The sequence below is a fragment of the Watersipora subatra genome, chromosome 2, assembly GCF_963576615.1.
Source record: "Watersipora subatra chromosome 2, tzWatSuba1.1, whole genome shotgun sequence".
NCBI lineage: Eukaryota > Metazoa > Bryozoa > Gymnolaemata > Cheilostomatida > Watersiporidae > Watersipora > Watersipora subatra.
In genome coordinates, this window is record NC_088709.1 from 64,113,222 (window position 1) to 64,130,434 (window position 17,213).

The 17,213-nt window shown below is 34.0% G+C and overlaps 1 protein-coding gene across 3 annotated transcripts in view; it reads right to left on the reverse strand.

Annotated features, from left to right (window-relative positions):
• Nucleotides 1-8,380: 8,380 nt before the first annotated feature.
• The window catches only part of LOC137387087 (protein CBFA2T3-like), a 32,544-nt gene continuing 23,711 nt past the window's right edge, over nucleotides 8,381-17,213 (reverse strand). For all 3 annotated transcript variants that reach the window (XM_068073380.1, XM_068073381.1, XM_068073379.1), the window contains exons 5-10: nucleotides 16,188-16,396; nucleotides 14,981-15,132; nucleotides 14,072-14,253; nucleotides 13,045-13,258; nucleotides 10,581-10,771; nucleotides 8,381-8,951 (exon numbers count right to left, since the gene is read on the reverse strand). In XM_068073380.1, coding sequence (XP_067929481.1) covers nucleotides 8,757-8,951; nucleotides 10,581-10,771; nucleotides 13,045-13,258; nucleotides 14,072-14,253; nucleotides 14,981-15,132; nucleotides 16,188-16,396 — 1,143 coding nt within the window. In that variant the 3' untranslated portion in view covers nucleotides 8,381-8,756. The remainder of the gene's footprint in view (nucleotides 8,952-10,580; nucleotides 10,772-13,044; nucleotides 13,259-14,071; nucleotides 14,254-14,980; nucleotides 15,133-16,187; nucleotides 16,397-17,213) is intronic.

Here is a 17,213-nt window from a genome sequence, read left to right on the forward strand (position 1 = left end):
ATAGTGACACAGAAAAGATAATTGAAAAACATCACAGTGATACGCTGTAATGAGCAGCGCTTAAATGTTTTCCATAAAAGGTGTTTATACTTGCGAATTTATCCCACTGTTAGGAATATAATTGTCAATCACAAAATCTTATCGATTTTATAGAACTATGTTTAGTTTGTATCGTAAAGATCCAGAATAACAAAACATTCTCAATCTTCCTGCATGCGAGCTCTTGCTTATCTCTTGGATGTTTGATTTTTCCTTACAAAGTGCCAAGTAGGTTTACATAAATGTATATGCATGATTCTATGAGATTTTACATTCTCATATACAGCTATTATCTGTATCTGTCTGTGTCTATGTGTATGAACAAATTTAGTTTGCAGAAAAAAAAGGTTTTGCACAAAAAATTTATGTTCAATAAACATATTACAACATTTACCATTGTAACTTTTAAATGAAGGTGTTAATTTCTGTGTGTGTTCAACCGACGCACGATTCAAATATTTGAACGCTCAAGGCATTGCTAAAACAGATTGTTGAAAAACGTTTCTCACTTCTTTTGCACATTTGCTCAAAATTTAAATAAAATAGTTTATAAACAGTAGCAGGTAATGGCCATTGGCTAAGTTTCTTTACCCAATGAATTTGAGTAACTTGAGATAGTCTAAATATTTACTATCATAAGAGCCCAGTTCGTCTCTCTATCTGGTCGTTAAGAAAAAAGATTGCATATTTTAACACTATAAATTGGACATGCGGCAGACAAACAAACACTTAAATTTATATATTTTTATATATATATAAATATATATATATATAAATATGTATAAGTGGAACTTCACTCTATAAGTTAAACATTTTATTACCAATAGTTTCATGTGGTACAATAAGTATCACACTCTTCGTATGAAATGTCTAAAATGAATTTCATACACCAGTAATATGCTGTTATGCAGAGTTAGATAAGCTGATAATTGGATGAGTGTACAGAAGCCAAAAGCCAAATAGTTAAGTGATACAATTATGTAGCAAGAACTTGCTACGTAATTGTATATATATATATATATATATATATATATATATATATATATATATATATTGCTACGCTATATATATATATTATGATTATGTTTGTAGATTATAGATTATGTCAGTCGATCAAGTGCACAGCAGTTAAAATATCAAGAGCAAACAGTGATTCAAACAAACAAATGACTCATTAAAAATAATTTGTCAATTGCTGATCAGAAATTTTTTTAAAGACTTGACTGAAAATTATTGTGTATTCATCAGTCTCATCTGTTCTGATTTTACATGAATGTTCTGTGAGATAGTCAGACAGAGATTATATTTGGCTAAAACTGTTGAAAATAGCCAGTGTTTACGGACATGCTAACCAATTTAGCAACATATTGGTGATTACGCAAATAGTTATTGGTTATAGTTATCCAATTAGATAAACAAATTAACCAATGACGTGGATGTAATGTGAACACACAAATCTTTGTTGAACGAGCTCAGTGATTTTTGACAGAGAAGAAATTTGAGGAGCCAGCAATTAACCTGGACGAAAGTATCCTATGTGGTAATCAGCTCACTGGGCTAGTTAAGTCATACTGACATATTCGTCTCTTGCTGGAGTGTCAAATGAAACAAATTCTGAGGATTAAAAATAGCTGCAAATATTTTGTCACTTGATCAAGGTATTTAAATGAGTAGACGTGTAGGCAGTTGAAAAAGGTTTAACTTGACTCTACATAGCTACATACTCGTGGTTATATTCACCTCTGCTACATAGCTAGGCTACAGACTCAAACATCTAAACATTGATTCATTTGTACTAAAATTCCATACAGTATTTCAGTACACCCTTTGTCATAGTTAACACTCACAGTTAACATATAGTCATAGTTAACACTTTGTCATAGTTAACACTCACAGTTACAGATGGTTCTAACCTGAGTGTTATTTAGTGCTTCCAATAGACTCCTGGCCACTCCTTTATTTAGACACATGTAGTTGATGACATCATCCTGACTATGTTCTCAGTTCATAGGCTCTTTAATTAATAAAAACTTGTTGTTGGTCTTTTAATTGTGTCAAGTAGAGTTTAATCTATATACACTTTTCTCAAAGTTTTGTCTTCTGGCGTCCTTCGGTATGTCCAGCTATAGCTATTTTATTAGCTTGAAATAACGAATCCCGTAAAGCAGGAGATTTGTACTCCCAACCTCCTGTTCGCCAGACTGACGCCTTACTAAGCCACAGATTCATTAGGTGATTGATATATGTCACTATATTGGAGCAAATACCATGACGCAAAGTCATGGCATACTGTCATTAGATACACTATGTTTCCATGGTGCGCAGTACTGCGAAGCAGCCCCCTCCGAAGTCAAGGGGATTGTACGTTTCCATGCTGCGCAGTGGTTTTCAGCAAATTAACCAGAAAAGAGAAATTGTATAAATCAAATCGCTGGATGGATACATGGAATCGATCATGCGTACCGAACGTCAAAAAAGGTCTTTTTATGCTTTTGTCATCATTATACTTTTATTTACAATACACATTCACAATGTTTTACAAACCTTAACACAATTTTTACAAATAATATATTTTTAATAAACATTTACATAAGTAATAGATTATTGAAATGTTACTTTAGGGCTTGCCACCTATTTTTCGAAAAGTGTTGGTATCGATAACATAGTCCAGGAAAGTAATCACTTCATCATCCTCGTAGAAGCAGGCCATAATTAAATTTAAGTAGAAAAATATCGGAAGAATAGCAAAAGCAAAGATAAGCAGGATAACTTTTGTACTAGTCTATGGCGATCGAAGAATCTGTTTCCACGGCATGAGAGCTATGCGCAGCCACTGCGCAGTTGCTGTTTCTTTGCTGCGAATTTGGACTGGCTTCGCACTGACCAGTGCGCAGTGATTTCAGTGCGAAGACGCCGTTTCCATGATTCGGAGAGGGCGCAACTCCGAAGCACTGCGCATCATGGAAACATAGTGATAGAAGCCGTAGCTATTGTTAATAAGCTTACTCTAAATTTTCTATTGGTAATGTGCCAGGCTAAGTAGCAAGTGGCAGGCAACTCTCATTACTTCTCATTGTTTACAAGCTGATTTTTAATACTAGGACAACTCCGGGTAGCACAGATAGTGTGTATATAATGTATGAAAAAGTTTCATCTCACCACCCACTTCCATCGGGGTAAAATGGCTACTGACACCCAAGTTGTCTACAAGAGACCCAAAAGTTTCAGCCTTTGCCGCATCATCTTTGCCTAACTAGATGCATTTTCTACAACTGATCACTATTACTACCAAAAGTTAGCTACGTAAAAGTGGTGAATCTCTACCAAACTGATAACCTTGGACAAGGCATGCAGTGGAGAGTGACACATTGGCAAGGCATGCAGGTGAGAGCCGCCTCGGCAAGACATGCAGGCAAAAGTGACACATTGCACAAGACATGCAGGTGAGAGTGACACATTGCACAAGACATGCAGGTGAGAGTGACACATTGGACAAAACATGCAGGTGAGGTAATACAGTCAAACCTCTGAATATGGGGTGAAATCATTCCGAGATTTGCTTCATATGTTAAAACCATTGTATGTTGAAACAAATACTCCTAAAAGAATACATTGTATTTTGTTTAATTCGTTCAACAGCATCAAACAACTCGCAAACAAATACTTTAGGGAATTACAAATAGAACTAAAACAAATACATTATGTAAAACTATGTAAAACTAAATGTAACAAAACTAATATATAAAAATAAATTATTAAAGTGGAGATACTTAACAAAAGGAGGTTTTTATGTTTACTTTACCTTTGACACAAAATAAAATAAAATTGCGAGCTTGGGAATTAGTAGGTTCATATGCACAAGTAGCAATAGAGCATCACAACTCATTTCAATTCAGCTAATATTTAGATAAGTTTAGTTTATATAATTTTTGTGTGAATTCTTTAGTTTTTATGTTTTAGCTTTCATTTTCTCTCAACTTTTTTGTTTATTTATGAAAGTTCAATGTATCACAAAACTTTTAATGTTATATTTTGGAAATTATTGCGAGTGTAGATTCAAGAATTTGCTCAAATTTTACATGACATACTGAGAAATTCATATGTGAAGGAAGAGTAAGCAGAAGTTTTGCTATAGATATCTGCTAAAAAGAGAGAAAGCGAAATATGAGCTAATCACCAACCACTTCGATTAGAGCTGAGAAAGAATATGTTCGCTTCAAAAATCTTCATAGTTCAAAGACTTGCTGATGGGTGCTTTAATAATTCTTATGCGAAATAAAGCTGCGATTTTTTAGTACGTGTTGTGTTGATTATTTCGAGTAATAGTGAACAGTGTTAATTATTAACCCCAAGCAAGTGTTTCCAGCATAAGTGTCTTAACAAATGTAATGACTATTTGCACAATGACTACTTTGTATTCGGTGTAGCTAAATGGTTAAGTTTGTCGCCTCATAATATGGGGGTCCCGAAATCAAATCCGGTTCCATGTGGAATCTTCGTTGTTGGACACAGAGTTTAACACAGAGACAAACAGTGAGATTTATGTACTGTATATTATAATATAGTTTATTATAATATACTTTATCATACTATATTATATGCTGCTTTAAACTATATTGCATTCTGTTACATTTTAGCATATTATATTGTGTTATATATGTTATTACATTATGTGATATTATCTTGCCACATTATTATGTTATTATTGATATCGCTACATTATCATTGATATTATTTTATCACATATTTTGTTATATTAAAGCATATTATATTATTTCATTCCAAACTATGTTATATTATAAGTTGTTGTCAGGAGTGCCTGACACAAATAGTTAGTTGGTTAAATACTACATAAAGATGTGAATATTGATTTCTATATCTCCCAAGATAAAGGAGACTTGGAATTCTATTATTTCCACACTCTTTGTTTACATAAGATACAAAATAAGATTTTATACAGCTGACATTGTACTTTCCATATGTCTTGTCAGGTAGTTTCGAAGCCGTCTGACAACTGACAACTGTCAACTGGTAACTGGTAGCTAACAACTGGCAGTGCAGTGTGCTAACCAATATCCCACAGCTGCCCCACACAGTTGTTAGCCTTTTAAACTTAGCTCCGAAACTGTCTTGTCAGACAGTTTCGGAGCTAAGTTTGGTATCAGAAATGTTTTTGATTAATGGTAATGAAATTACATGCAATATAATCAGCTGTGAAAGTGAAAAGTAATGGAGTTGTATATATACGGATCTATATTACATACACAGAGCCTAAAGTGATGGCAGCAAAACAATTAACACATCAAGGTTGTCGATGCCAAGAATGTTATCTACGTCTATGTTATCTCAGAGATGACTTGCGGCAGGGAAAGCTAAAACCCTGCTACTAAGGGAAGCAAGCAATACTCAACCCTGTGCAGTGGAACACAACCCTATCTTGTATTTTGTTAGATAATATATTCTTGCATGTTATTTGCTTATTTTGAGCTCCTTTAAAGGTTGACTTGCAACAAAATTCACATTACAGTTATTTGATATCAAAAGATTCCCCATGTCTTACTCTGCTGCGCTGTAGGTGCAAAATATGTAGGAATACGATTACAAGCTCTTAAAAGCTAAAAAACGAACAGTTAATCGCAGCCACACGAGACCGCCGTAGTTTGGATTATCTTTTCAAAACGGCTCAAATGGGACATAGTTGTACAAGATGGTTTCTGTTTGCACTTTCATGCAACCTCATTCGTCGAAACATTTTCACAAATATACTTCACGCATTCAATAAAACCATGTCTATTGTACTAACGCATCTGTTTTATCGTCATTGTAATGCTGTCACTTTTAGCACTGATATCTTATAACTTACCGTAAAAATTCGTTAAACTTTTTTACCTTAGCTCGAAGGAGTACATATCATTGCCTGATAATCATGACGAGCCTGTTGGTCACCTGTGATAATCGAAAAGTGCTGCAGAAATTATTTGCGAAATATTGGGTCACATGATCAGATTACGACTTGACGATTAGATCAAGCCGAAACAAAACTGTAAAGTAGCGAGCATCTATATTTGATACGGGGTCTTCGGTAAAACCTGAAGTGTTTGTCATAAACTAGTACTACGATAAGTTTTATATTGAGCTTTTTATTGGCCTTTCAATTCTCGTGAGAACATCACATGACAAGACAATAACCAAATTTAATGACTACGTCAGAGAAATAAATATATTCCAATCTTTGGCGGCTTTTCGTTTTTGAGCTTTTAAGAGCTTGTGATCACTTTTCCACATATTTGGCACTTACAACACAACAAAGTAAGACATGGTGAATCTTTTGATACCAAATAACTGTAATGTGAATTTTGTTGCAAGTCAACCTTTAACAATGTAACTTACTAAAAACTAGCGGAATGCCCGGCGTGGGTATTAAAAATCAGCTTCTAAACAATGAAAGGTAATGTAGTTGCCTGCCACTTGCCATTAGCCTGGCACAATTCTAATGGCTAATTTGAGTAAGCTTACATGTACTAAAAAGAGCTAACTACTTGCTCTCACAGGAGAGCAAGCATGACATTACTTTGCGCCGTAACGGAGAGCGATAGCACTCCGTTACGGCGCAAAGTAACGTTTGCGACGTAACAAAGTAATATATGCCCAATGGTTTCATTGGGCAATATATATTGCCCAATGAAACCATCATTCTTACATAGTTAAATTGATAAGCATTTGCCTGGCTAATGAAGGGTTCTGAGATCAAATGCTCTGCGATACAGATTCTTTATTCCAATATTTTAATAGCTATAGTTAGACAAACTGAACTACATACACACTAAACTTGCAATTTATATATATGTATATAGATTGAACAAAGAGCAGCTAAAACTTTGTTGTTTCCCCGATTGTAATTAGTCTTCTGCCGTTGTTTACCTGATAGCTAGGTTTCGTATAACAACTCATACTAGACTTGGGCTGGGTTAGTTCAAAGATGCTTCTTAACAGCTTAACAACTTACTTCTAACTTAACAACATACTTTAGACTATCTCTGAGTCTAGCCATGAACTTGATTGAAACTTCGAAGCTGTGTTTTACCTTTAACTTTATCTCGGTCCCTGTTTGTTCAGCTATCTGTGTTGCCTGTTGACAAACTTTATCAGTATAAAATTCTCTTGATAGCTCATTCAAAATTTTATTCAAGTGATGACGAAAGAAAGAAAGATTCACACTATAACACTATATTTTCAGAAACCAATCTACTTTTACCATGATTTTATACTGCTTCAGGTCAAAAAACAATTTAATACAGAGTACCACTACAATAGAACTGTCTTTCAATAGACTTCGCAAAACTTCTGCATTTTCTAGTTTTAGAGTTAATGTAAAAGCCATTTGTTAAGCCTAGATTAATCCAGACCAGCTGTTTGAGTTTGCCAATTCCTGTAGGCCCAGCGCCTCAACTAGCTGCAGTCCTACTGCCCATGTGGGCCTCATCATGCCTTAACGAGTAGGAACTAAGCTTTCATTTATTTTGTTTAACTTAGTCAATATTATAATTATATCTTCATTTTGCTTGATGTTATATTTCTACTAATTGATGAAATAAAATATACATACACATACAGAGTGACACTTTTTTGTCAAAGAGTTGAGCTGCCAATATACAGTCAACTAATTATAAAAAGGGGCTCATTAGGTTTATGCTAGCAATCAATTCATACATGGTTCTGAGAGGGAACCTCTCTGACCTTCAAATGACAACAGGTCGTGTTCTCTATCTTATGATATCTAAATATAATGTAAGTACTCAGTTTTCTCATGACATCTACTCTATGTGTAAGTTTTAAAAATATTCACACCCAGTCCGGGTGCCCTCCCAGCTTCTTTAGTTACTCTCCTAGCTTTAGAACCATGCTGACGTGATTCCCAATGTTTCTAAGCTTGCGTTATCATGATGTGAATCTCACACACAGTATTTAACAAATGCTAGCAAATGAGCTAGCATTAACAATATATTTTTGTGTATTACGTAGGTCATGTTTAAAAGGTTGACACACCTATAATCATGAATTCCTTCTAATCGTTACCTAATCATCCTCTTCACATCTTTTGTTGAATTCCATGCTGTGAGATTCCAAATCTATTACCTCTTACATTTCATAGATAAAGCCTAAATACCAAAGATAGCAGTAATCTGTAGCCACATAACGGCTGGATGAACGACCCTTCCTGTATAAGGCACGAGTTCTACATGAGCTATAGCGTGCATGCACTTGAGTGCACTGCAAGTTCCGTGTTACTCGTAACACAAAGATTATGGAGACATCAAAGCAGGGTGAATCCTTTCACGAGTCAGAGAAGTATTTTTAATATATTGCATTTTTAGTTAACCCAGCAGTATGTGATAAAATTAATTGTATGTTAAACATATAATTTATGTACGAGAAACAAGAAATCATAAACTGTACAAATTCTTTTTAAATAAAAAAACTTGTAGATAAAATTTCTAAACTCGTTGTACTTTTGCCTATAGAAATAGCGCCTCACACAAAACAATACAACTAATAAACTTGCTACAGAGCTAGAAAAAAATAATTAATTTACTGGAATGATGCAAAAATGTGAATCCAATTCAGACCATATCTAGCCAGTCCAACACAAACACTATACTCAAAAGCCCTTAGACCAAAAAGTCAAGTCCAACCAAGATAGTCCTCTTGTTGATCCATCAACTTTTTTCTTTTTTTGTTTCAACTGTGGTGGGTGAAGGAATAACTGCTTCTTCCTTGCTTTTTTCTTTCCCTTCACGGCATGAAGTGTGATGTCTGTCCCAGTCTTTGTGCTGACAGAACTGACCGCAATACCGAGCCTGGTTACAACCACTGCATGTCTCACTCGCTCGTCTCCCACAGTTCCAGCAATTCTACAAGTGCCAAATTTAATATAATAATAAAAACGGGACAAATAAGCATAATTGGTTTTTTAATCTATATATATAAATTTCAGTGTTTGTCGTCTGTCCAGTCATTAAAATCGCAGAAATGAAAAGTCCACACTGCAAATGATTTGATCTTAGAACCTCTCAGTGGGTATACTAGCGATCTAATTCACTACACTATGATAGCCAATCTGTTTGCTCTTGGGTCATTAACTAGCACAGTTGACAGTTACACGTAACGTAACAATTACTTTGTGAGGACAGTAATTGTTTTAGTAAAGGTAAGCTTAACTTTATTGGCTTACCAGGTAAGTTACTCAAATTCGTTGGGTAATTTTTTTATTAGCCGAGCAATGCCGGACATTCAGTAGTATTTACTATAAGAAGAGCCGCGTCTGTCCAAAGCGTCTGTGCAGCACAAGCAGTGGCTTTGAATGAAAAAAAGATTGTATCGTTCATGATTCAAACTCGTAACTTTAAGCTTAGCAGCCCAGCACACTACCGTCTGCACCAATGAATAGATTGCAGAATTGTTGTACGTATACTTATTATACCTGGTGATCTCTTAGGGCACACCACACTGTCAGAGTACTAGTATTAATTAAATAAGCCTAAGTCATTTAGAATGAGGACACATGAAATGATGTTTTGAACAAGATACTGAGATGGATAAATGTTTGTTTGAAATATTTCACAACATATAGTAGTTTTATGTATCTGCTTGAGTAGCATTTGTGTCAATGGTTTTGTTTAGTCAATACCAACAAAGTACAACGGATGTAGAGTGAGGATGGCCATAACAGAGAACAGGATGTCCATTAACCATTTGCTGCTGTCCTGCTCTGTATGGGAGCTTTTCTACGATGATGTTGGGAGTTATCAATTCAATGGGTAAGTCTTACTTTTACTAGCCCAGCTCAAATGATACTCCGATTGATAAGCTATATTTGTATTGTCAAATTACATACAAGGGAGATAACTTTTGAAAATTCTGCACGTAATAGCTAGTCTTAAAAATATTTATTGTTTAACTTAAATTAGTATTTTGAGACACTAAGAGCTGTCCTCTCTATTGATGAGTGTGTAGTATTTCATTATAATAGCTCCAGGCCTTTTTATTTTGTACTTTTGATAATTGTGTCAAATTTGGAATTTTTTAAAAAGATTTACACTTTTTTGCATATAACTATCATACTCTAATGTTTTGTACAATGAATAACTAAATAATATTTAAAAATCTCAATGTCGAATTTATGTATTATCGCAAAAGTGGTTTTGCATTCAGCTTATGTAACTGATACTTTTGTTTTGGCCAATCAGTACAATATGTTGTATACTGTACCAGCATTAATGATTAATGATATTAACTTAATTCGCTAAATTATTCTGTGAGTTTACCAATAAAGTAATGACCAATGCATTTTATGAAAATCATTTGATTGTCAGTCTGGGCTCAAACTTTGAACTGCTATAATAACAACCATGTCTCAATACACATCACATTCACAGGTCTATAGGTTACAAAATGAACTAAGAACATAATTCGAACAATAATACATAAAATCCAAAAGGAAACGTGTTAAAATAATTAATACTTTAAAATGTTTTGCCTACCTCTGGAGATTCGGCTTGCTTATTAACTGCTCTAACAGCGTCGTCTTTAGCCGCCTTTTTAATATGCAGCAGAACATTTTCCATTCTTGCCCGTTCTTGGTTGACTAACTCATTGGCCTTGACCTCGGCTGCCGTAACGGCCTGGTGAATCTCAAGGAGTGCTTGTCTTTTCACATTTTTAACTGTTTCATCTGTAATGTCATTAGAACACTGAGAAAATGGTAAACACTGCGAGATGTTTCAGGGACATTCTATAAATGATTAAATCAGAGCTCGTCAGGCGGTAAGAAGCTGACTGCTGTGTAAAATCTACACAGAAGGACTGGAACAAGTTTCCTATCAGTTTTGGATATACAATTTTTTGTTTCATTTCAAATCTTGCTTGATTCCACCACTTATTTAAAAATAAAGTAAGCGGTGTATTCGCTATAAGTACTTAATAAGGTGCACTTAACAAAATCAAATTCATCTCACTGAAGTTAATCGGCTGCAAACTTTCAATATTTGGATAATTTGGCTGCTACCTGCAGCAGAAGCTTCAGCTGCTGCGTAAAATCTCTGTCTATCCTATAGCTTCAGCGGCAATGATTAGCGTATATTGAGAGTTTAGTAACAGCTTAACTCAGTGCAAACGTATCGTTCAACATCGGATGCGGCTAGCTTCGCTAACAAAAGATGCTATTAAGATGATCGGTCAACACTGACTCCGCGATTATTATTACGGCTTCCATATCTAGCTATTCGTGACGTATGTTTTATTCTTAGGAAATACTAATCACGCATTCCCACTATTGTTGAAGAAGCTTCTAGACTTACAGCTACTAGTATTACAAGTCAACCTATAAACTCATATAATCGTGACTAGCAAATTGTCAGAGTTTTCCTACATGAATAATTGTCAGGAGTGACTTGGGTGACCTTTTATTTTTTTTAAATTGTTCTAAACAATGTTATCAGATACGAATATCTCAATACACTTTAAGCACACTGTTTTAGTATGTAAATGACATATACATATATACTTGAATTGAATGCCTGGCGTTGCACGGGTAATAAAAAAGTGTTTCTTTTTATGTAATTCATACTGTGCCGGCTGCAGTACCTACTACAGTTCTATACCAACTGCAATAGTCTTGTTGCTCATGTGAGTTTAAACATTTGTTTTGACTGACAATTTTACATAGTAGCATAATGGTAGCTGAAGTGTCTATTGTGAAGCCAAGAAAGATTGGCATGTGTAATATCAGCATGTGTGCTCAATCTGACCAGCAATACAACTTGTGGCCAATCCTTTAAATCAGTCAAAAACATCCGCAATTTGAAATCTCTTTAAAACCTGAGTTGAATTTGAGTTCCTATTTTAGGTTTAGAACCAGAACTACAAGCTATGATTTAACTGTGATAGGCTAACATAAGTTTAAGATTCCAGTCCAGGTTTAAAAAAGAAAAGTTGACAACTCCAAAAATCCCTTTTTTGAAGTTGTCAACCAGTAGCGGCGATGGATCTTTGGCAAGTTGAGAGAGATTTGACAAGTTTAAAAGTCTCTTCAGGTAAAAAGCAGGGCTATTTTGTAATCATGGAAACTATGGAGGGTTGTCTAACCATTGCAGGTAAATTTTTATAGGAGCTTAAAATGTCAAAATATTTAAGCACAATTTCATAGTCATAGTGAAAGTGAACACATGATAAAAATTAAACACACAGAAGCGCAACTTATTTGGCCTCATTGATGTAGACGACCATTGACTCCGCTCCAGTTTCGCAATACATTAATTTAAAATCAGCTCATCAATTTATTAACTTTAATTTACTATTGTTATTAAATTTAATATTAAATATTATATTCATCTTTTGCCACAAAGTCTAGCTCCAAGATATGTCACTAATGATTTATTTTTGTTGCAAAAAGTGCACTCCGACTAATTGCAAGCCTATATTTTATTCCAACAAATGACTTTTTCAAATCTTTGCATCTTTTTCTATGCATTTGTTTCATTTTTATTTTATGTCAATTATACAGTAGGTTTCCAGATCTATCATGAGTTGTGTCCTCTTTTTTACATGACAGTTACATGTTTTCAACTCATTTCAACTTACATGATATGAACATATTGCATACAACATCTAACAATTATTTTGAAAACACCATCGTTAGCTGCTCAACAATCTATCATCTAATAGGTATTTTAAACGCTACATTTCAAACCATTTATTTGATTTTATTGATTTTATTGATTAATTGTTGCCGTGTTTTTGATCTATTTATGAGTCTTGTATGATATAATTCAGAAAACATATCTTGTTGAAATTGAATTATTTCCAATTAAAACAATATATATAATATACAGTTTATAAACAATAATTAAAGTACCAAAGCATGCGGTGAGGAGAAAAGGCAACTCCAACTATTCCACCTGATTTTAATAATTTTGGTGCTACACAGATCTTCATTTTCAGTCTTACCCGCTTGTCGCCTGATTTCAGCGATTCTGTCTTCTGATTGTCGTATAGTCTGAGACATAATCTCACCAGTTCGTTTTTTGTAATCTTGGTCGATACCTTCTGCGTGTCGCCTCATCCAGAGGGAAAATTCTTGTGTTTCCTTTACTCTGCTTTCTTGAAGAGTCGCCATTGCTGACTTGGCCTTCTCAACAAGTCCAGACACGTCACTCAACATCTGTAGAATAAATACTAGTGCCATTATTATTTTGTATAATATTATTAACACAAGTTTTAATTTATATGTAATATATACAATAAAAATAATTATTACTATACAGTAATAGTAATATAATACAAATAAAAGTAGTAATATATAACAGATAGCTGACAACTCTGTGAAAAAAAAACACTAAAATAAAACCAAATAATAAATTTATTTTATTGGATTAAGTAACACAAAATTGATATTACACATTGCATTATATATTATATTATATATAGCTGAAACCATATAGTTTTGTTGTGATTATAAAAGGCTCACCCGTTGATGTCTATAAAGAGAGATAGTTTTCATGTATATTCTTTAAAAGGGCCAAGTTCTTTCTTTCATCAAAGCTCAATTTAGTGTTAAACGATAATCGATTGCATTTAATTTCAAGGTTAACAGACAGCATTTTGAAAGTGCTTCTATTTTTAACAATATATGTAGTCTTGATATTTTATTTTTCAACAATGATTTTGATGTTAGAAAAACAAAAAAACAGTTTTGGAGACAAAACACTCGCTTTGCAATCTTCAAGCTTCCACATATAGAGGTCAGTTGTACAGCAAAACACAGACATGATATATGATCATCATGTCTGTGCCATTGATTAGCCAATGAGTGAAAGCAAAGCAAAAACTCTTCTATTGGCTGCTGCTCTAATAAACTGTTCCCATGCTACACGTTTTGATTAGTCAACGTCGCAGATACTTATAATGCAAGGTTCAAGCAGATTTCACCAATTAACATTTTAAAATTTTCATATCAGTTAACAATGGAACGTACCGTCTCCACCCGCCTCCAGTTTTCTTCTTCATGAATGATGGAATCCGGGCTAATGTTGTCTCTATTGCTAATAGAGCCTGGGGTGAATCTGTGTGGGTTGTTGAACTCTGAACTTTCAAGCCTTGCCCTAAACATCCTGCTGATATCTTCTAGTTTTATCTGCATCGGAGTCGGCAACAGATCTGTAATAGACGTGAACTTCTAGAACATGGAGAGCTTTAGTTTTAGAGGCTAAGCAGAGAGTTGGTGATATAATGTCGGGTTGTTCTAAGAAGTCAGTTCTGAAGAATATGCAGAGAGAAGCGAACTCCTGTCAGTCTAGGTTGTTCTCTAGGTAAGTTTGCCAAATTTAGTAAACTGACTGTCAACTAAAGGTCTGACTTCATTTTTAAGATTACTTCCTTTTCAATGTTTAAACAATTGCTATCTCATAATACTTTTAAACTCTAAAAGCTCGTCGAATTATCTCACTTATAGAAAAAAAGCTAATCTATCGCCAAAATGTAGAAAAAAGCAATCACGAAATGTTTTATGTACAAAATTGCTCAAGCTTATAGTATTTTGTATACAAACAATTATCTTACGAAAGACTTTAATGTTAATTGAATTGAATGTTAATTAAAAATAGCAAAAGTTTAATTATGTTGTTTAACATAATTAAACTGAGCTATTTTATTAATAAAATTAATAATAATAGCTTTTTTATTAATAAAATAGCAATACAAAAACAATAAATCTGATAAAAGTAATATTCAAGTCATTTAGAACTTGACATTAATTCTAGCTCTACCTTAAACATGAGAAGACAATTTCTAAAAGTATCAAAAGCTTAGTTTCCTTGATAGAAAGGTTCTATTGCTCATTGTTAAGATAACACAGCATTGTACTAAAGCATTTCACATAACAAACCTTTCTCAGTGAACATCCGCTTTTCTCCAGGTGGGAGTAGACCAGGTTCTGTATCGTTTAGTATTGTATGAGGGGGGCTTCTACTAGAGCGATGACTAGCTGGAGAAGAATCTCGAACTAACCTTTTAGGTGGCGGTATATCACTGGAGTGGCTGTAAGTAATTGTATAGCATTAGCTGAATACTTAACACAAATTCAATAAATTTTCATTTGTATTCTATCTGTTATTTAGGAGATATAAATAAGCTTTAGATTGTCATAAGCATGTCTCTGATTGGCCACAGACTCTCAATCTGACCAATAAGATTGTTCCACAATGAACTAAATTAATGAACTCTTTAAAGAATCTGTCAGTCAATTGTAACAAATAATATTTTTTAAATTGTTGCATGTTTTTATATAGCTCCTGTTTTTATATAGTGATATTTTTATAGTTGCTTAGTCAAAATTAGTAATTTAAAGGCAACGGGAATAAACTATTAATAAAATGATTAATAAAATGTTTTAATTACTATGTTGCTATGCTTTTTTTAAAAATAATTTTGCTTGTATTTGATTTCATAGACTATGTTAGAATGCAAATATTTTTTAAATTTGGGGAGACATTACCAGCATTAAATAATAATCCCACAGACTTAGTTCCATAGAATAATTATGGAGAAGTAAAGGGCTCGGTGGTTATTGGAGCTGAATAGTGTTTTATTTGTAGTTACTTGTCAGAACAAGCTCTAGCAACTCACATGTACTTGTCAGAACAAGCTGTAATTACATGCATGTACTTGTCAAAACAAGCTCTAGCACCTTATGTGTACTTTTTAATATAGGTAACCTCTAAAAACCTCTAGTTGCTTGTCAGTGCAACAACTTCCTTTTTTCTCTCGTCAAGCTCAAGCCTGCAGCTTCTTGTTAATTTAAGTTTTAACAACCTGCAATATTATTTGTTAATATGAGCTCTACCTACATGTGGTTGCTTGTCAGTATCATTTTTAATAACTTGCAGTTACTTGTTAATATAAACTTTAACAACCTGCAGTTATTTGTAAATTTAAGCTAAATGTTGAGGCTGAAATGCAAACCTTTGTATGATTGACCTGGATTGTGTTGTAGATCAACAAAAAAGTATTACTAAAATTCTCTGAGTAGACAATCTGCTGTTCAATTGCGTCTAACTATTGGTAGTTTTCTTCTCTTGCAGATATTGACTTACCTACTAGCTATAGGAGAAACCTTTCGCTTATGAGCTACGCTGTCATCTCTAAATTCAGGAGAAATACTGCTGACACTATCTCCATGCGAGTCTCCCGCAGGTGGAGCATCAAATATGACTCTTTCATTGTTAGAGAGGTACTGCTGGGGAGACTGACGTGAGAGCTGTGCACACTGAAGCAGCTCCCTTTGAAGTGATGGCAGAGTGGCCTGTTAAAGTTAATGATATCTTAAAATTGCATGTATGGAAAATGTCTAACTGCTTGTTAAAACACATTAACAACATAGTCTACTGATGTTTAGTGTATGGCGATAAAGGGTAAAATCATGTTGTGATGTACTACACAAAAGTTATAATCTGGCTGGTTTGGAGTATTCTGCTCTCTTGCCAAGGGCTTTTCCATTTAAATGTATTAGAGATTTCTTGAGTTTTCTTGGGAGGGTGTTGAGGTGGTTTTTTGTTGCCTGTCTCAGGCTTTCTCTCAGGGTTGTCTCCCTTAGCATAAGAGCAAGTTAAGACCAGATACCTTTCTTGACAGCCCATAGCAGGACTCAAACCGCTGACCCTTGTTATATTATATCATCATATATTCTAAGATTTTAGATTATACTGCGTTCCGTTATATTATATGCATTATAGTATATGATATTAAATTATAAATTATATAATATTGTGCTATGTTACATTTTAGCATATTATATTATGCTATTCCACATTATGTTATATTATAAGTTGTTGTTAAGCTAATAGCTAGTTGGTTAACTACTACATAAAGATGTGAATATTGATTTCTATATCTCCCAAGATAATGGAGACTTGGAATTACATTATTTTAACACTTTTATTTACATAAGATACAAGATATGATCTCTTATCGCTGACATCGTAATTTACATATGTTTTGTTAGACAGTTTTGGAGCTAAGTATGACAACTGACAACTGGCAACTGGCAACTGACAACTAGCAACTGACAACTGGCAACTGACAACTGGCAACCGACAGTGTAGTGCGCTAACCAATATTCC